Raw genomic sequence first — 18,272 nt, forward strand, 5'->3', positions numbered from 1 at the left:
CCGGATATTCATCAGTCATATCAGCCATATCTGTTGAAAAGTACTTCCATGAGAAATCCGGTTGAATGGTGACACGATTAGTGTCTAAGCCTAAGCATAACAATATATCCCAGTACAAATACGTACCTGTGTGTCTGTTTCATCTAAATATAAAAGTGATCAAATTAACATTTAGTAATTAATGGTAATTAAAGGAGCACTCCACTGCCCACATGTTAAAAAAAAGAAAAATCACTATTTAGTAGTGAATTTTTCATGCCTGTATTCATTGTGGGTATATCTTAAAAGAGCTTGCGAAGACTGCAGTTCCTATGAACTACAGCCTTAGCAAACCCTCCACTTTTTCCCGGAAGAGACTATCAGTTGTTTCACAGGGTAATAACCAATCAGAGGTTTCTCATTGAGAAGTCTCTGACTTGGTGCTCACGTGTACGCACACATTGGCTTGTGCATGTGCCGGCTTGTCTCGCCTAAGGTCTGGAGCTGAGCTAAGGAATGTGAGGGGGGGAGGCAGCCACGCTCAAGTAGTAAAGCAGTAAAGAATCCTAGCGGAGCTGGCTCTTTGATTGACAGCCACGAGGATGTTCCCTACTTAATTTATAAAAATGCTGAATTCTAATAGAAATCAGCACTTTTATAAACTAGGGTTAAACTACGGTACTCAACCATGATACACAAACTGAAGTGCTTTTCAGGTGTGGAGTGGTCCTTTAATGTGCCAAATTGTGTTCTCCTCCAAGCCCATTTAGACTTATTTATGCATAAGATACATATGCACGGGTAAAAATATAACCAAGATTGCAGGATTATTTATTTATAAACCCTATTATGTCACTTAGTTGAGGCCAGTTTAAGCAACTCTGTCACCAAGAGCATGGAAATATAATACAGCGGCAAATAATGGTTCAATTTACTGGATGCATTGGGGAAGAAGCCAAAAATTGTAACATTAAAATATTTTACCACTGATGGGCACTTAATCTAATCAACATACATGAGATGAAAGAAACATAGAAATACTAAGTGCTCACTCATAAAACAGGCTCTACAGAGGTTTATATTTAATATTAGAGAAGGAATATAATTAGCAGATGATCGTTTTTCTCAGGTAAAAGATTTTGCAAGATGTAAGGAAAGATAAGAGCACCAAATCAAACGTGAGCCTCAGACTGATTCTCAAGATCATTGTAAAGTCAAAACTAAGCTTAGAATATATGCTGTAGTCGGGTACCTATAACAATTGCGATGATGTATTTTCCAAGGTGTATAAAAAGCCGAATGTCTCTACATCCTGTCTTTGTTGAGATGCTGATGAGGACATCACTCTAAAAAGCAGCTCATATTAGACAGTCACAATGCTCTTTTAAAAGGCTTATGTCATTTTAACACAGTTGCAGATCAAATCTCCGAAAGAAAAATGTTCTAAACATGTATCTTGTAAAACAGCTATACTTTATTTCTGCCAGAGACGGACTACTGGAGTGTGAAAGAAACTCATTAAAAATCTCTTACTGTGATCTCACAAAGAAAGAAAAAAAAAAACATAATGAAGAATTCATCGGTAATCCTACAGCCCCTTTTATGTGTGACAGCAATTAATCTTGACAATAAGTCGTCAGAGAATATTAATCCTAGTCACACTAAAATATTCAATAAGGGTAAAGAAACATGTATTGTCGTATTAGAGGAAAACCAAAAATAGGACAGGGCACTCGGCATTATTCATAAATGACAGTTACTAGTTAAATTTTCTTCAAATGCTATGTTTCAATTTCACAGCGGAATTCAAAAAAAATAATCACCCAGTTTAATGTCACAAAGTATGACTGTCCTATTAAAGATGTATCAGCTATTTAAGTAGTGGACAGATGCGTATTGTGAACAGCCCGAATGCAAGGTCGAGTAAGGATAGAATGATATAAATGCAGAAGACATGATAATGGGTCATGTCTTATAAATGGCTACGATTTTAACCTCACAAATTCAACCCCATTATAGTGAAACTGTCATCTAGAAATACGTGGAAGACTTTGACCTCTTCAGGTGAGTTATAAAGTGTAATCTATGCTATTTGTTCAAAACAAAATCCCTAGCAAATGTATTTGCAACACAGGTGCTTATACTCACATTCTGCACTGTTTATCTATACATTTTAAGAAAAGATATCTTGTAAACAGAGTTTAAAGGGACCCTATAGCACAATAACCATTTTATCTCATTGAAATGTTTATAATGCTTGGAGTTCCCTGACGATGTCCACCATTCAGTTTTAAACCATTTTTATGCACTTTAACAATGAATGAGGGCCCCACCAACCAACATCTAACTGCCAATCTGCACCAAATGCTAGTCAGGCTAATGCTTTCTCATTAGCACTAGCAGCACAGGAGTGACGGCGACTCTTGTTTAGTATTTATAATCCATTAAATATGCTTTAACACTGCAAGAATGGACGGTGCCAGTGGATTCCACTATAGCAATTTCAATGCACTAAAGCAGTTAAAGTGCCCACAGCGTCCCTTCTTCATTGTAATCATCACAATCACCACTGTTTATTAATATTGTGCAAACAAATCCTAAACACTAAATGGCCTAAATCAGGGCTTGACAAATTTGCATTCAATCAAGGAGCCAGCTAAAAAAATTAGGAGCCATTTTTTTTCAACATCAAAAATACAATTATTAAAGGGACCCTATAGTCACCAGAAACACTACAGCTTAATTTAGTGACTCTGGTGTCTATAACCTGTCCCTGTAGATTTTACAATGTAAGCTCTACTTTTTCAAAGAAAAGGCAATGTTTACCTTGCTGCCTAGTAACATCTCTAGTGGCAGTCACTCAAATGGCCACTAAAGTGTCTCCTATCTCAGTGCCAGTGCTGCACGTTGCACAACGTGCAGCACCTGCATTCAGCGTGGAGGCGGCGATGAATGTTCCCCATAGAGATGCATTGATTTAATGCTTCACTATGAAGAAATGTTTATTGGTAATTGCTTATCTCAGTTATGGAGGCGGGCCAGCTGCGGCTAGACGTTTCCAATGGCGTTGGAAAACAGGTGAGTAAAAACACCATTCCCATGCAATCAGAGGACACACACACACAGACACACACACTGACAGACAGACAGACATACACACACACACACACACTCCAATAAACTGTACAAGTCATGAGGCTTAGAGTATCATACAGGTACTAACCCTTCCATACATACACACTGTCTCAGTGCCTAATACATACAATCCTCTTATCCTAATGCCTTTTGATGTCTAATACTAATGTCTAACCCAAACCACTAACTAGACTAGGATTTTTACACAATTTAAATCATATTTTGTCCAGCCCTATGAAAATAGTGAAGACAAAAAAGTGGTGGTAAATGCAACCACTCTTGCAGTACATAACATAAAAGAGATTAAAGAATAATGAAAGGACTCTAAGGAAGTGCCTTATCAACCCTTTATGTGCACTTCATTATTATTAAAATTATAATTTTTGATTTGTTCATTTTATTCAGTGGTGCTCGTTTTGTTTTCATACATGGTTAAGCCAGGATTTCTGTTCCTGTCATGGACACAGCAATTTGTGAATATCTCTAATGAAAGCAGGTTCAGTTTAGTATCTTAGATATGCATTTATATCCAACGCACTGCAACTCAAAAGAAGACAAATACTGTACGTCGCGAAAAATGGAAACTCAAAGAGTGTTTCTTCAGGACATCATAATAAAGTGGAAAGCATCCAAACTACATAAGGTTTGTCACTAAAATTATATGGTAAAAATAAATTCAATGTATACGCTAGCAATTTGGTTCACACAATGAAAAGCAAAAGTTTAAGCCATGTAAAGAGTAATGTCATTGTGCAAGAGTACATTTAAAGAAGACTTGAAAGCATAAAATGAATAGCTGGAACAACTGCTTCCTACCTCAATCTGAGAACGAGGTTAATTGCAGTTGAAAACCTGTTTTCTTGATGGCTTTCATTTGATTGTGCCTGCAAAAAAGAGAAACTGGTTTGATACAGAAATACCAAGCTTTAAAGTTATTAGTTATAATATAACAACTTTTCTACTTAGAAAATATTTTCGTAGACTGAATGATGCTAAAGTCCCCAGAATCAGAAGAAGTCAGTTGTTTTAATACTTGCCCATTTTGTTGTAAATATTGAAATTTGGTAGTCAATTAAAGACATTTCAGTGCTCAGTCAATAAAACCGAATAAGTCAACACGAAAACCACATTTGTGCGAAATATCTGGTAGGATCTTTTATTTATTTTTTTCATTTTAATTTCTCTGCTACCTTTATTACCTGTCATCTCTAAAATGAACTGCTTTATAAAAGCGGCAACGGACTGTCAGTCAAGTTGCAGACGTACAAAAAAATATCAGAACAATTGGCAATGTGTTTTTTTTTATAAAACTATAGCAAGGTATCACTGATGCTTTATGATTCTATGCGAAACCAAAGAACCGTCTCACTAGAAATTACAAATATATTATTAATAAAGAACCAATATATTCACAGTGCTGTAAAAAGCTGAAAGACTTTCTTGATCTCCTTGAATTTCCATTAAGAACTGAACCTGATGGTTTGTAAAATGTCAATATAGTATTGATGGGGAGAGACATAATTGAACCCTTTGAGTGAAAGCATTACGTAACCCTTCGTATTGGAAAATGTAAAATTATCTCTCTGAATGCCATACACGTACAATGAGCTATAGAAGAGAAGTATACCGGTTTACACATTATTTTACTTATTTTATTAAATTACTTTTAAGAATATGACAGGATATGTATACAAGGGATTGGTAGTGATGCAACTATTTTCAGATGAAAAGGCTGTTATAAAGTTAAATGTGCTATAAAAATTATAGTTACTGATTTAAAAGAAATCTGTACTTGTACAGCTTAACTGGTCTTAACTCTCTGCCGATCTCATGATCTCATGAAAGAGGTAGGTGCCACACTTCCATAACACCCACCTCCATTCCGCCCACAGTTCTCCTCTGGGTTTCTTTGGTTTGCCCTGCAAGCCTCCTCCATATTGTTGACATGGTGACTTCGTTACCAGCGTATAGGTGCCTTAACTGAGTGACATAACCGTAACGTCACTCTATTGCTATACTCCCTAGCCAGTGCTAGCAGTGCCGGCTAGGGAGTTACCATAGCAGACACAGCATATGCTCTGTGATCACTATGTTTGGAAAACCAAGAAGGTCTGTTCTGCTCTCCGGCTCTCAATTCCTCAGCGTTGAGTGTCTGCCATGGAATTGAGAGATGTATAGGCGTAAAAAGGTGTAGTTTTTTTCTCCAAATCTATTACCTAGCAAAACTGGTAGCCCAATGTATAGACTGAATTTTAAGCTCTTTGAAAGTTGCTAAAGTTGATTTTTATTTCATGACATGTTCCCTTCAATCATTTTTTTTTATTTATTTTTTGAGGGGGTCAAGAGCATATAATGGTTTGGGGGATAACTATACCTTTATGGTGAATTGTTTTGCATAGTGGCTTATTCTGTAAATTGGCAGTTGTGAATAATTGTTAAATTTAGACCAATGCAACAAAACTGGACACGTTCTTAAAAACACATATTTTTCTAGCTAAAATACTCTGCCCTAAAATGTGCTGTTTTCTTGTCAATCCTTGTCAATTCTGTGCAATAAAGTCTGGCTAAGACCATTTTTTACAAAGAAAGACCAGAGTAGAAAACGTATCACTTTTCTTACCTGAGTATCCTGTAGAGCCATATTTTGCAATCGTGTTTGCATATTGCTATCTGTGGAATTCTGAGGAGAGAATAAAAGACACAATAAATATGTCACTGCTAAGTATTTTGTTTACCCAATACCTCAAATTTTTCTCCTCATCTACTGGAAATTATAAAACATCTATTTCTAGTTCTGCATAATTTTTTTCTGACATAAGCTTTGCAACTGTCATATATAGGTCTGTCTACACACTGAAGACACTGCAAGATAAAAGTATTCGCATTTACCTTTGTGAGGTAACACTTTCTACCAACATTCTTTTAAGTCTTGCATTTGTATTACTGAACACAGTGCGGTAAAAACATTGAATTATACAACAATCACATACAAAATAAACATGTTGCTATGATACAAAATTTTGGAGGAACATGTATAAACTGAAATTATCTCTGTTTTGTTTAACCCCTTAATGACACAACTTCTGGAATGAAAGGGAATCATGACGGAATATATCCGTCGTCTGTCCTTAAGGGGTTAATATTGTTCTGCTATTTCCTGTTTGCTATGATATTTTTCATATGCATTCACTGGATTTCTGTGTAGTTTCATAGAGAGGATTTTGTTGGACTTTCAAAGCTTGTTCTGACAAAGACAGTTTTAGTTAGAAGCCTAATCCTCGTCTCCCACCCAAATACACAAAGAAAAAGGTTTAATGACAAATTAACTAGACGCAAACAGGTTATTGGGATTTAACCCAGAAAGATGGGTTACCACAAACAGCAAATAGTACAAACAAGCCCAATATTCCTAAAAGATAATGAAGTAAAGAAGTAAATAAAAGTAGTTCTTCAATTATGTCATTACTATAATGAATGCATATTAAAAGGTACGACCATGTCCATACAATGTAAAAACACAGCCAAGACAAACAGAACTCTAAAGATGGAAATCTAAGTTCTTTTGGGCACAATGTAATGGGACCCACCAATTGGATGGCTACAAAAGCTTGCAAGCACCAAAGGATTTGGTTACATATAGAACATTGTTCTATAAAATGCCCTTAAACTATTTCCACATAAGGGTGTAGCCGACGCACATGCCGGTGCTATAACTCCGCCTTTGCGTCGGGCACAGTGTTAATCTGCACTTGTTTATTGCCACTTTTCTTTTTGAGCACATTATGATTTAGTTACCTTTACTGCAGAAAGTGAGGACAAGAGGAGTGTGTTGGGGGATAGCGTGTAGGCCTCTGCATTGGGATATTAGTTACATTTTTCCCTAGTTAGGAATTCTTCAGACAGGTGTTAAATGTCAATTTTATTAGCTTCTTAATTTTATGATCTACAGCTCCCCCTTAGACATTTATTTTATTCAACTACTGCTGATAGCTGCTTATTGCAGTATCGCAATACTTGTTCTTACTATATATAATTTCTGTGTGGATAGCACCTGAAGAGCTATCTCTTTAGTTGTAATAAAATAACTTAATTATTTACAAGAGACACTGTGTAGCTCTATGAGCCTTCAGGGAAACCTTTTAAGGTTTATGGTAAATTGCTCCTTTCAAGACATGTTTTAGGCATCGTTTTCCTATTTTACCACTATCTGGCTGGTAACTTTTCACAGTCAATCAATTACCCACTTTATTGATGAATCATTGATCATTGCTTCAATCCCCCCCCCCCCCACCCCACCCCCCATCTTGTGCAGCCCTTCTTTTTGAGTTTTGCAATAAATTTGTTTATTATTTTTCTGTTTCTTAGGGACCTATCTGTGTCTTGTATACCTTTAGAGAATACTTGACTTTAATTGTGATATATGTGGTTTTCACAATACTTCATGAAATGAATGCCCTATCACTTTGCACACATTAGCATGTCTTTGTATTTATTTGCCTTTTGAAGTTAACTTTTCCAGTGCTGTCTAGACAGCACTGACACTAGAACCTTTCTCTTGACCTGTCGTAAAAAGTATACAATATATGCATAAATGGGCGCATTTTAAGGTCGATCTGAACGTGGGCTGACTATAGGCATCAACTGTGGTATTTTATAAACGATAAAATAGTTTTAGAGTTCCAACCCATCCTCTGAAGATCTTACCTAAAAATGTGGAAGGTCAATGCCCCACCTGCCCCTTTGGACCAGCCTCCACTTTTTACAGGTATAAGGATTGTGAACACGCTAAATATATCATAAAAGTAACAACAATTAAAGTTATATTATAAAAAAAGATATAATTTTAGACCGTTCTTTTTTAAGTTTTTTTTTTTTTTTTAACTGACTTCATGGATAAATGTCACCCTTCATTTACTATTACAAAGATAGGGGAATCCATAATTCTACAAATTATTATAGGTAGTTACGTGTATTTTGCTCAGGCAGCAGTTCCAGATCAAAGATCCCAACGCGGGGTGATGTTGGCCAATGAAAGTATAGGAGACATAATTAAGCCACTCACTCAGAGTAGCCATCTGTACTGTCCCTGAACTGCAGACACATTTTTGCTCATCCAATAATTATCTCTGGATATGTCTGCAGGCTAAACATTATGCTGCCCAGGAGCTGAGATGATTTCAGCCAGAGTTTATAGAAGATGATACAGATAATTGTATAAAGGGAACTTTAGCTGTGTGAGTCACTACCTCCCTCCTGCACAAAATATTGTTTTTTGTATTTGATTATTAATTAAAACCAACAGGATTGTGATAGGCTGAACCTGGAATAATGGGGTTTAATGCTGGAACTTTTTTTTTAGAGATTTAAATAAGAAATATAATCTACTGTTTTTCTTGAATTGCTATACAGATTCACACACACATTTTTTACAGTTTAAATAATCACACATTAGTTTAGTATTTTTGTGCAAAATCTCCATATTCATAAACTGAACATATTACTAGTATAGACGTGTTCTCAATGTACTGGATCCAGGAACACAAAAACACAATGCAGTAAATTGAAATGTTATACAAAACATTTATTTATAAAAGTTACAGAGGTTTTTAGCACCAATTGAATGTCAGGTGATACACAAATATAAAACACTCAGATGGGTCAGCGCTAATTAACCAAACAGATTTTAGAGCTTACAATTTAATGGTACTAATAATCTCTGTTATTTAACCTTCGCTACAGGAATCATATATACACAATTCCCAAAGTATGGATCCATACCCCAGAATCATGTATACACATGTAGTAGACTGTGCATGTGTATCAGAGTGTGTGTCTATATATGTACATGCATCATTGTGTATATGAACATTACTTCCAATATTCCCTATTTAGGAGGGACAGTCCCTATTTCGGCCCACATCCCTGCATCCTTTTCTATCCTGATGTCCTTCTTTTGTAGGAGCTTAGTATAATTACTTGGTGTGTCTGAGTGTATAGTAGAGCACCACAGCAATAATATTCAGAGGAATGTGCCTTCAAATTACATGTGTTTGGAAATCAATCCATGTAAATACAATACTTTGTTATTGTTCTAAATTATAGTTTAGTTATAATAAATTAACAAATTGGTATTAGTAAATAAATAAAGTCACCTAAAATCTTCCAGAACAACCATACCCCCACTCACACCTCTAGAATAAAAGTGTCCCTCTTTGTCCATTTTAAATGTTGGAAAGTATGTATGTGTCTATGTATCAATGTGTATGTGTGTGTTGGTGTTTTTGTGTCCATGCATGGAATGGCCATGGCAATGTATACACAATATATATAACATACAATACGTTGGTCACTATGTCTCATAAAGGAGTTAAATGGACATAGGCATTTTGGATAGTGAGCAAGCTAGCACAAACACGAACCATACAAACAAGCACAAATGATGTATGCTTTCATACAATACGTAATGAGTAGTTTTTTTTTTTTTGTTGGAAGAGCATCATAACAGTGTATTCAAGAACAGCTGGGGGCTACCCTGATTTAAATTTTCCTTCCCAATGCAAAGGATTTAGAAGATTTAAATTCATTCCAGCACCTGCAGCAATGCAGAGAGTTAAAGATGTCCTTCTCAGTCAGTGTGGTCAGATACGAATAGACAGGCAACAATAGATATAACAGGCCAAAGGATGTCAGCTTCTATAATGACACGAACTCCAGCAACAGGATTCCCGGTCACTTCAAGGTTTCTCATTATTAACAAAACAAAAAAAAACATTTTCCCTCTAGAAATCCTCCAAGATTAAGGAGCAAGAAAATACATATATCTGTACGAACCTATGTCTTTGCAGGTTTGTGCCAGTATGACCAGGGGAAGACTAAATTTGACTTTCTGGCTCAGGTGGACTGTGACTCCCATTATGCTAAAATGAAAAGCTATGCTATGTTTACACCCAGCCAATGAAAAAGCAGCAATAAGTGAATCATTTATCTATTGAGACAAGTAGAAAGGAAATTTCACATACAGCAGAGGAAAAAGTTATTTACAGTAATGGCACATGTAATGCAGACATTTCTGCCTAGAGCAATTGTATAACCAGATTGTATAACCAGATTCAGAAAAATAAAGATCTGGATGCTTTTTGGATTAAATCATGTACAGATCTATAGCAGTTTACTTGGATATTATGCCAGACCTGATTGCCATTTTGGAGTCAGGAACATTTTGTATCCCCTTTTGTAGCACAATTAGAATGTTGGACTGGATTTTCTTTTTATGAACCAAAAGGAGAAACTGACTAACTGTATAACTAGGGGATTTGATTATTGAATTTCCGTGTTCACCTCAATGCATGTGTTCAAAAAAACAATGCTGATTTGATGATGGTGTGTTTTTGTTCCCATTCCTTGATGCCTGTGCAAATCTATTCTCATTGGATGATCCAAGTTGACTTAAGTCAATAACTTTTTCCCACTATCAGCAGTTAGTAAATAGTGTGAGTATGGGCCAGCTTTAACTGAGCTAATTAATCTATATTACAGCAGTTCATTTGTGTACATAAAACAAATTATATTGCCATAACACAATGAAAGCAATGTATTTGAAATTACGTCTCATTTGATCCATACATCTGCTTGTAATTCTGCAATAATAAATGAATTGCATGTATTATCTTTTTCACAAAAAATACAATTTCCATTCCAAATCTCCTGTTGGGTATTGATAAGAGACATCCATAACAGTCACATTATATAGTCTGATTGCTCATGATCCACATGTACTTTGGCATCTTTTTCTGCTTGACTGAAGTTTGAACGATCATAATTGCATCCATAATAATTTTAGCCCCAGCAAGTCCCAGTATCTGTGTAATTTATCTGGTATTACATTCCTCTTTTAATGTATAATTATTCGCTTTCAAGGATTGATCAGCAATTAAATGTTGTAATGGTACAGTCACTTCCTGACTTGCTCCATGTAGAACGATAAGATTATTCTTCAATGAAATATACAACAATTGGAACTTGTGTTAACTTGTCCTATATTACAGATGTAATAGCGAACCTATGAAATAAAGCAGTAGCTATTCAAATTCTCTTGCACCAAAATCCCAACTACAACAGAAGGGAGCTTCATTCTTCCCAAGTATTGTTCTTTAAAAGGAGAAGTCTCTCTTTCTCTCAATTCTACAAGTAAATTCTACAAATATATTTGCTACAATTAAAAATAACATATCAAAAATTATTTTTTTAACTTGAATTACATGACAAAATTAAAAGTTAAGTTTCGTATGCCTTTAAATGTTAACACCAAGACTAGTTTGTGTCTCCCCCCCCCCCCCCCCAAAAAAAAAACACTTTATCAAAAAAAAAAAAAAAAGACACAGTAATTGAAAAGCGCCCAGGCATCAGTGGATATTTACGATCAACAAAATTAGGCTTCATTGTGTCTAAAAGCCGGGATGTTCAGTACAACAAGCTTTTTAATCTCCTGTTTAAAACAACATCAGTCAAACTGCTCAAACTCATTATCAATTGAGGATTTGATAAATGAAATCTTTGTTGGTTTGTAGAGACATAAGGAGTAATTAAGAACTAAAACGTGTTCATAAAAACTTCATCAACACACAGCCAAAGTCCAGCTTACACAACAACAACATTATTGCAGCAGATTTGCCAACCAGTTATTTTACTTTCACAGGGTTGCTGAACATTATAAGGGCATTCAATTAACCGTTTAAATGTAATTTTTAAGTGCAACAGTTTAATTGGCAGCAGTTAGTACACAGCTGTTGAATTTAAAAAGTTACATATTTTTCCAGATGTTCCATTTCTGGAATTGAAGAAAAATAACTGAAAATAAAATTAGCAGACTAGATGTTGCAATGATTTACTGTAGGATGATTTTGTAAAATTAACAGGGTGAGTTTCTTTACTGCCAACAAAATATGTTCTCATCTGAGTTAGTGATGGATTATATCCATAAACAGTGTTTTCTAAATGAGAGTATAGATGGCTATCATCAAAAACGTAGCATACATCACTGTTGTTGGCTTGGTATAAAGCTCGCAAAGCTTGGTTTTACTTATTAAAGGGATACTCTATCGTGGTACCATAACCACTACAGTCTAGCATTTATCTTGGTCTCACCCGACATGCTAGCTACTCCCAGTCTCCTCCACACAGGCAAAACAAACATTCAGATTACACTTTAGCTGTGTTCAGATTACACTTTAGCTGTGTCACGTTTTTGTACATTTTCTGGTAATTTATTGGTTGTGAGTATCCACTGACGCCGGCTGTAGAGATCATGAAGCATATAAATAAAAACTATCTGCAGAATAACTTATCACGCATGGGTGTGTGTGTAATATTCACAGTCACAGTGGGTTGGATTTAAATGGGGATAAAATAATAAGTGTAAATAATAACACATACATAAGGTAATGTGTTTTTTTCATTCTTGGTGTGTTTGGGAAAGATGCAATGGAGCCAATATTAGGAAAAGGAAATACTGTGTATCTTGAAATGTACACAGGAGAGCAATCTAAAAACTGACAACTCCCTATTAACCATGGAATAGAAAAAATACTATACAAAGTCCATACAAAAATGTTTCTTGTAAAAGTGGCCGTGAAGCCATAAGCAAACATACCCTGAAGGACAACTTATCAAAACATCAAGACCCACAAACAGTCATTATGTGCGGGATTGACAGCACCCTCTCAGGCTGGTGCTCCATTTATTACAGCACTATAAATGTATAATGACTTGAGGAAGCGCAGTTTATGAATGCATTCTTCTGTAGTTTACTTCATTAACAATATCTGGAGGAGCTACTCTGTGTTCTGGCACCAATAATATTTTAAAATTTGAATTTTAACATTGAGTTTTGCTGAATTATTTTTCCTCTTGTGACCAGGTTTACAATTATTACTCGGCTTCAGATCATCTGACCATGGCTTTTTTTCATTATACGTAAGTTTTATTGTCTATATTTAGTACTAAACCTTTGACTTGTCCTATGTTTATTCTGCCTCCAGGTGTGATCTGATTGTGTAGGCGGTACACTGTTCGGCTATTTTAAGTTTGTTCCTACCATATATCATCCAGTCTATAATTTATTGGAGGTTTTAATGTTTATTTCAGGGTTTTTTTAAGGACTAGGAGTACAACTGTTTAACCCTTCACTCTGCCTTAATATAGTCCTCATCATAAACCACAGAGTTACATAATAATTTAGGATTAAACAAGATTCAAGTCCATGAAGTTTAATCTTTAAAATCTATTCCTTAGTAAATCCATACCATTCATTTCTGTGAACATGAATGACTTTTTGATTCACTCACCTCTTGATTCATAAGATACAACTCAAAATTGGGGACAGGTGCAATGCTAGGTTTCAAAAAATCCAGGGACTTCAACCTAAAGGGGAAATGTATTGCCCCTCCTGCAAATATTGACTTAGACCCCATCTAAACCCACACCAATACCATGGTCTAAGCCCAACATGGTGTTCTATAGATCATGTTGAATTCATTAAAATATTTGGTGTCACGGATTATTACATCAAGATATATTTACACATTTTGCTGTTGTATTATTATCTAGCCAAGCTGTGTGTTTAGCCTGCACCCCCAGCATTAAATAACAGCACTCACTGCAATATCCCATACTAAGCCACACATAGTACTCCAAATATAGTGTATTAAAGTGGCACGGTCGCGAGTTATTTAATTGGAGGTGAATATTTTGGTTATTTCTTTAGTTATATATTTTTTTCTGTTTCAAATGTACAGTATTTTGGAGTCTAATTTCTAAATAGTTATATTCCTTCAGCAAATGTCATATTGTATGATGTACCATAGTAAATGATAAAGATTAGTATTTTCTTACTCGATTTACTTTACTTCAATTTTTCTTTAAGGTTATTCCTTAGCAAGTGATTATTTTGACCTTTCCAACCATCTTTCAAACTAATTTAGCGGCTTCTAACCAGAACAAATTTGAGAAACTCAAGCCGTTCAAGAAATAACAAGAAACTCCAAAGGAATCAGGGATGCTTCGGAAATCATTCTTCAAGGAGATATATGGTCTTCATCCCAGATTTATGACATGATGAATTTAATCAAACACAAACCCAATAGGTTCAGCAAAACAGACGTGAAAAATAAGAGGCCAAGGGGCTAGACCAAAAAAAATGGTCTGTGTTCTATAGTTGAGAAAGAATTAATGAATGATGTTGCAAAAATGAATTCTGTTACTTCAGGTGATGAAAAGTCTCTATAGGATCCAGGTTTCAGTTACACTTTAATTGAACCCTAGCTAAAGGCACCTTGAAAATCTTTAAGCAGAGGAGCAGTATAAATATTTTTGTCAAAAAGGTCCTTTGCCACCCAACTAAATACATAATATTTTTTCTTGTATCTAAAGCAATTTAAGTATTTTTTTTACAGAGAAATAAGTCTTAAGACATTTTAGAGACCAGCAAACTGTTAAAGAAAACGGCATGTCTAAACCTGGTTAACCGTTTAACTGGTTCTATGGTTATATTATATTTCATAATTAATTAAGTCTTGTTTATCATTTAATGTCCTGTGGGTTAACTTCATACTTTTACGAAACAATAGCCAATTGGTAGAATCCATGATGATTACATGGATTTTTACATTGTAGGCCATGATAGCCATTAGACAAAAACAGGTGTTTATCATACTCTGTTATTTGGTTCTTCAATGTACAAAATTCCTTTTGTCAATTTCTGTCACTACCTGCTTTAAAAGAATAGCCCAGAATTTGCCTAAGGACAAATCCTAAAAATAATAATGTATAAAGAAAATTATTTCACTAGAAAGGTAGTGTCAATTTTCCATCTACAATAAAAAATAATTTTAAGGACTTAATGAAATGGTCGCCAAATCTTGAGTGGGTGACAGGCTGGCATTTTCTAGCTAAAGAGCAATCCCACCAAATGCATGAATGTAACGCCAATAAAATATATTTGCAATAAAGAACACACCCAAGAAACACATGGTACTTTGCTTTGTCAAACACCCACACGTATTCACCAAATATATGTGCCCTCTGTCACCAAAACAGTATCCATAATTTCTAGAGGGAAAGGTAGATGTAAGATGCACAAGGAAATCATGCATGGTAATATTATCGGCCATTCTATTGTAGCTAGCTGATAGCATCAAGACAATGATTCCTTGATAGTCTACTGTGCAAAGTACGGGGACCTCCCTTCTCTTCTCCCTATTGTATACTTAAGAAGAAATGTGCCTGATCTAAAACCATTTAACAAAGCAGCACAGGAACTTAGGTACCTAACACTATTATAGCAGATGGTCAAAAAAAAAAGATCACAACAAGGGCAAAGCAGCTCACACTATAACACTCTAACTGCCACCGCCATAGTTTTATCATATTCATAGTATTTGCAACAACAACCTTACCAAGTTGGGAATTTAAATTGTATTGACCTCTGTGAAGAATACATTTGTTTTTCACAATAAATTAAATAAATTCTTATTCTAATCTTAACAGCAGCCTCTTGTTATTTGTTAAGGTGGGGAATAATGACGTTTGTATATACAGATATTAAAAAGACAATTAATGCCCCTTTTTCCAAAATAAAACTTGCTTATAATTTAATCGTTCTATTTAAATTATTTATATAACAGTCTATTTACAAACGTATCCGAACCTGTATGTTTTTAAAATTATGTCTAAATCATTTGTTTTTATATTGTCAATGTAACACTGGCGGTAGAGGCATCAATAATTGTATGCATTATATTCAATTTACTTTTGCAGCTGCTACTTGACATTGTGCTCTATTATTGACTTGGAGACTAATGTGCCTATCTTGATGAATTTTTCAGCTACATTACGAATTATGTATCATTATTATAATCAGGTAATTACACAAGATGGTTACAGTTACATATAGGACATGTTGACACGACAATACATAGCTGAAACTGTAATTATTTGTGGGGGGTTTCTTTGCTTACATTACATTATAATTCAGATAACAACATGGAGTATATGTCTTACCTCTGCATTGTCAATGTCATCATTGATTCTTCTGGACTGGATGATAAAAAAGAGGGAATAGTGTTAGCTGTTAGATGATTTGTACAGCAATATTATTTTAAAGACAGAATAGTGAACAATATATCTGATACTTAAAGATTTGAAATACAATTTGGTACAACTTTTGGTTTTGATTTTGGATATTTTCAAATTCTACAAATTGATAACATGCTATTGATAAAATGATAGTGACAGTTGATTATATTACACCTGTTGTTTACAATGAACACTGTAAGGGTGGAGTGTAACTATGTGTATTTCTTTGATGAATAAATGTAATTGGAGGGTTGAGTTTTTCAAGAAAAAAACATTTCAAACACATATAGCACTTCATCTTACCGTCTGTGAAATAATTCTCAATGAGCTATAATTCAGGGCATTGTGTTGAACTAGAATAGCAGGGATTGTTAATTTAAGCATTTTGTATGTGAGCTTTGGTATCTTGAGTAAAACACTAATGGGTACTGGATGCCAATGTAATGATTAACAAAGGTCAAAGTGTGTCAAAAAGGAATGACATGAGAGAAAAATAAGCATGGCAGCAGCATTCATTATGGACTTAGAGTAGAAGTATGAGTCCTAGAGAGACCAACTAGGAGACAGTTGTAGTAATCAATCTGGGAAATTATAAAAGTATGAATAAGCTCCTTAGTAGCACCTTGCTTATTTAAGAATGTGAAGGTGAAAATGACAGTATTTGGTGACAACATGGAAATGGGCTGTAAAGTTGAGATTATGGACTTAGAGTAGAAGTATGAGTCCTAGAGAGACCAACTAGGAGACAGTTGTAGTAATCAATCTGGGAAATTATAAAAGTATGAATAAGCTCCTTAGTAGCACCTTGCTTATTTAAGAATGTGAAGGTGAAAATGACAGTATTTGGTGACAACATGGAAATGGGCTGTAAAGTTGAGATTATGGACTTAGAGTAGAAGTATGAGTCCTAGAGAGACCAACTAGGAGACAGTTGTAGTAATCAATCTGGGAAATTATAAAAGTATGAATAAGCTCCTTAGTAGCACCTTGCTTATTTAAGAATGTGAAGGTGAAAATGACAGTATTTGGTGACAACATGGAAATGGGCTGTAAAGTTGAGATCAGAGGCAAAGTTAATATCAAAGCAGTAAGCTTGCAAGGAAAGTGACAGGGGAATTCATTTCAAAATGAGGTTTGATAAAAAGCTCAGTCAACAAGGGTGGGAGAGAGATCAGGGGAGGAGAGGTATATCTGGCTGTCATCTGGACATACGTTCGCCTGGAATATATAAAAATAATATGAGTTTCAAGAGAAACAGTATATAGTGGAAATAGAAAGGGGCAATGGGGCCTTGATGAACTACAACAGACCTCTTCTTGACCTCTCTGCTGCCTTTGACACTGTTGATCAAGTCATCCTACTCCAAACTCTTCAATCACTCGGTCTTAGAGACACTGTCCTCTCGTGGTTCTCCTCCTATCTCCCAACGTTCCTTCAGTTTCTCTTTTTGCAAAGACACCTCCTCTCACCCTGTCTCGGTTGGAGTCCCCAAAGGATCTGTTCTTGGTCCCCTTCTGTTCTCTCTTTTTTACTGCCTCTCTTGGGAAACTCATTAACTCCTTTGGATTCCACTACCATCTGTATGCCGACAACATCCAGATATATCTCTCCTCCCCTGATCTCCCCCCCCCCCCATGGTCCTGCAATGTGTCACTGCTTGCCTTTCTTCAATCTCTGATTGGATGTCCTACTGCTTTCTGAAACTCAGTCTCTCTAAAACTGAACGTCTTATTTTTTCCCCCCATAATGCTGATCCTCCTACTCGCTTTTCCTGCAAGTTGATGGTACTTGCATCAGTTCATTCTTGCAAGCTCGTTGTCTTGGTGTTATCTTTGATCCTGGCCTCACCTTTGCGCCACATATCCAGTATGTTGCTAAAACCTGTTGATTCTACCTTAAAAATATCCCCCGCATCCGCCCCTTTCTCACGCAAGATGCTGCCAAGGAACTTGTTCATGCTCTGGTAATCTCTCGCATGGACTACTGTAATGAATGCTGCAACCAGGCTGATCTTTCTCACCCGTCGC

General features: G+C 35.6%; 1 protein-coding gene across 2 annotated transcripts in view; it reads right to left on the reverse strand.

The window, feature by feature from the left end:
* The window catches only part of STK39 (serine/threonine kinase 39), a 281,003-nt gene that overhangs the window by 137,995 nt on the left and 124,736 nt on the right, over positions 1–18,272 (reverse strand). For both annotated transcript variants that reach the window (XM_063429695.1, XM_063429696.1), the window contains 3 exons: positions 16,171–16,207; positions 5,735–5,794; positions 3,931–3,998 (listed from right to left, as the gene is read on the reverse strand). In XM_063429695.1, coding sequence (XP_063285765.1) covers positions 3,931–3,998; positions 5,735–5,794; positions 16,171–16,207 — 165 coding nt within the window. The remainder of the gene's footprint in view (positions 1–3,930; positions 3,999–5,734; positions 5,795–16,170; positions 16,208–18,272) is intronic.

Source organism: Pelobates fuscus, chromosome 8 (genome assembly GCF_036172605.1).
Source record: "Pelobates fuscus isolate aPelFus1 chromosome 8, aPelFus1.pri, whole genome shotgun sequence".
Taxonomy (NCBI): domain Eukaryota; kingdom Metazoa; phylum Chordata; class Amphibia; order Anura; family Pelobatidae; genus Pelobates; species Pelobates fuscus.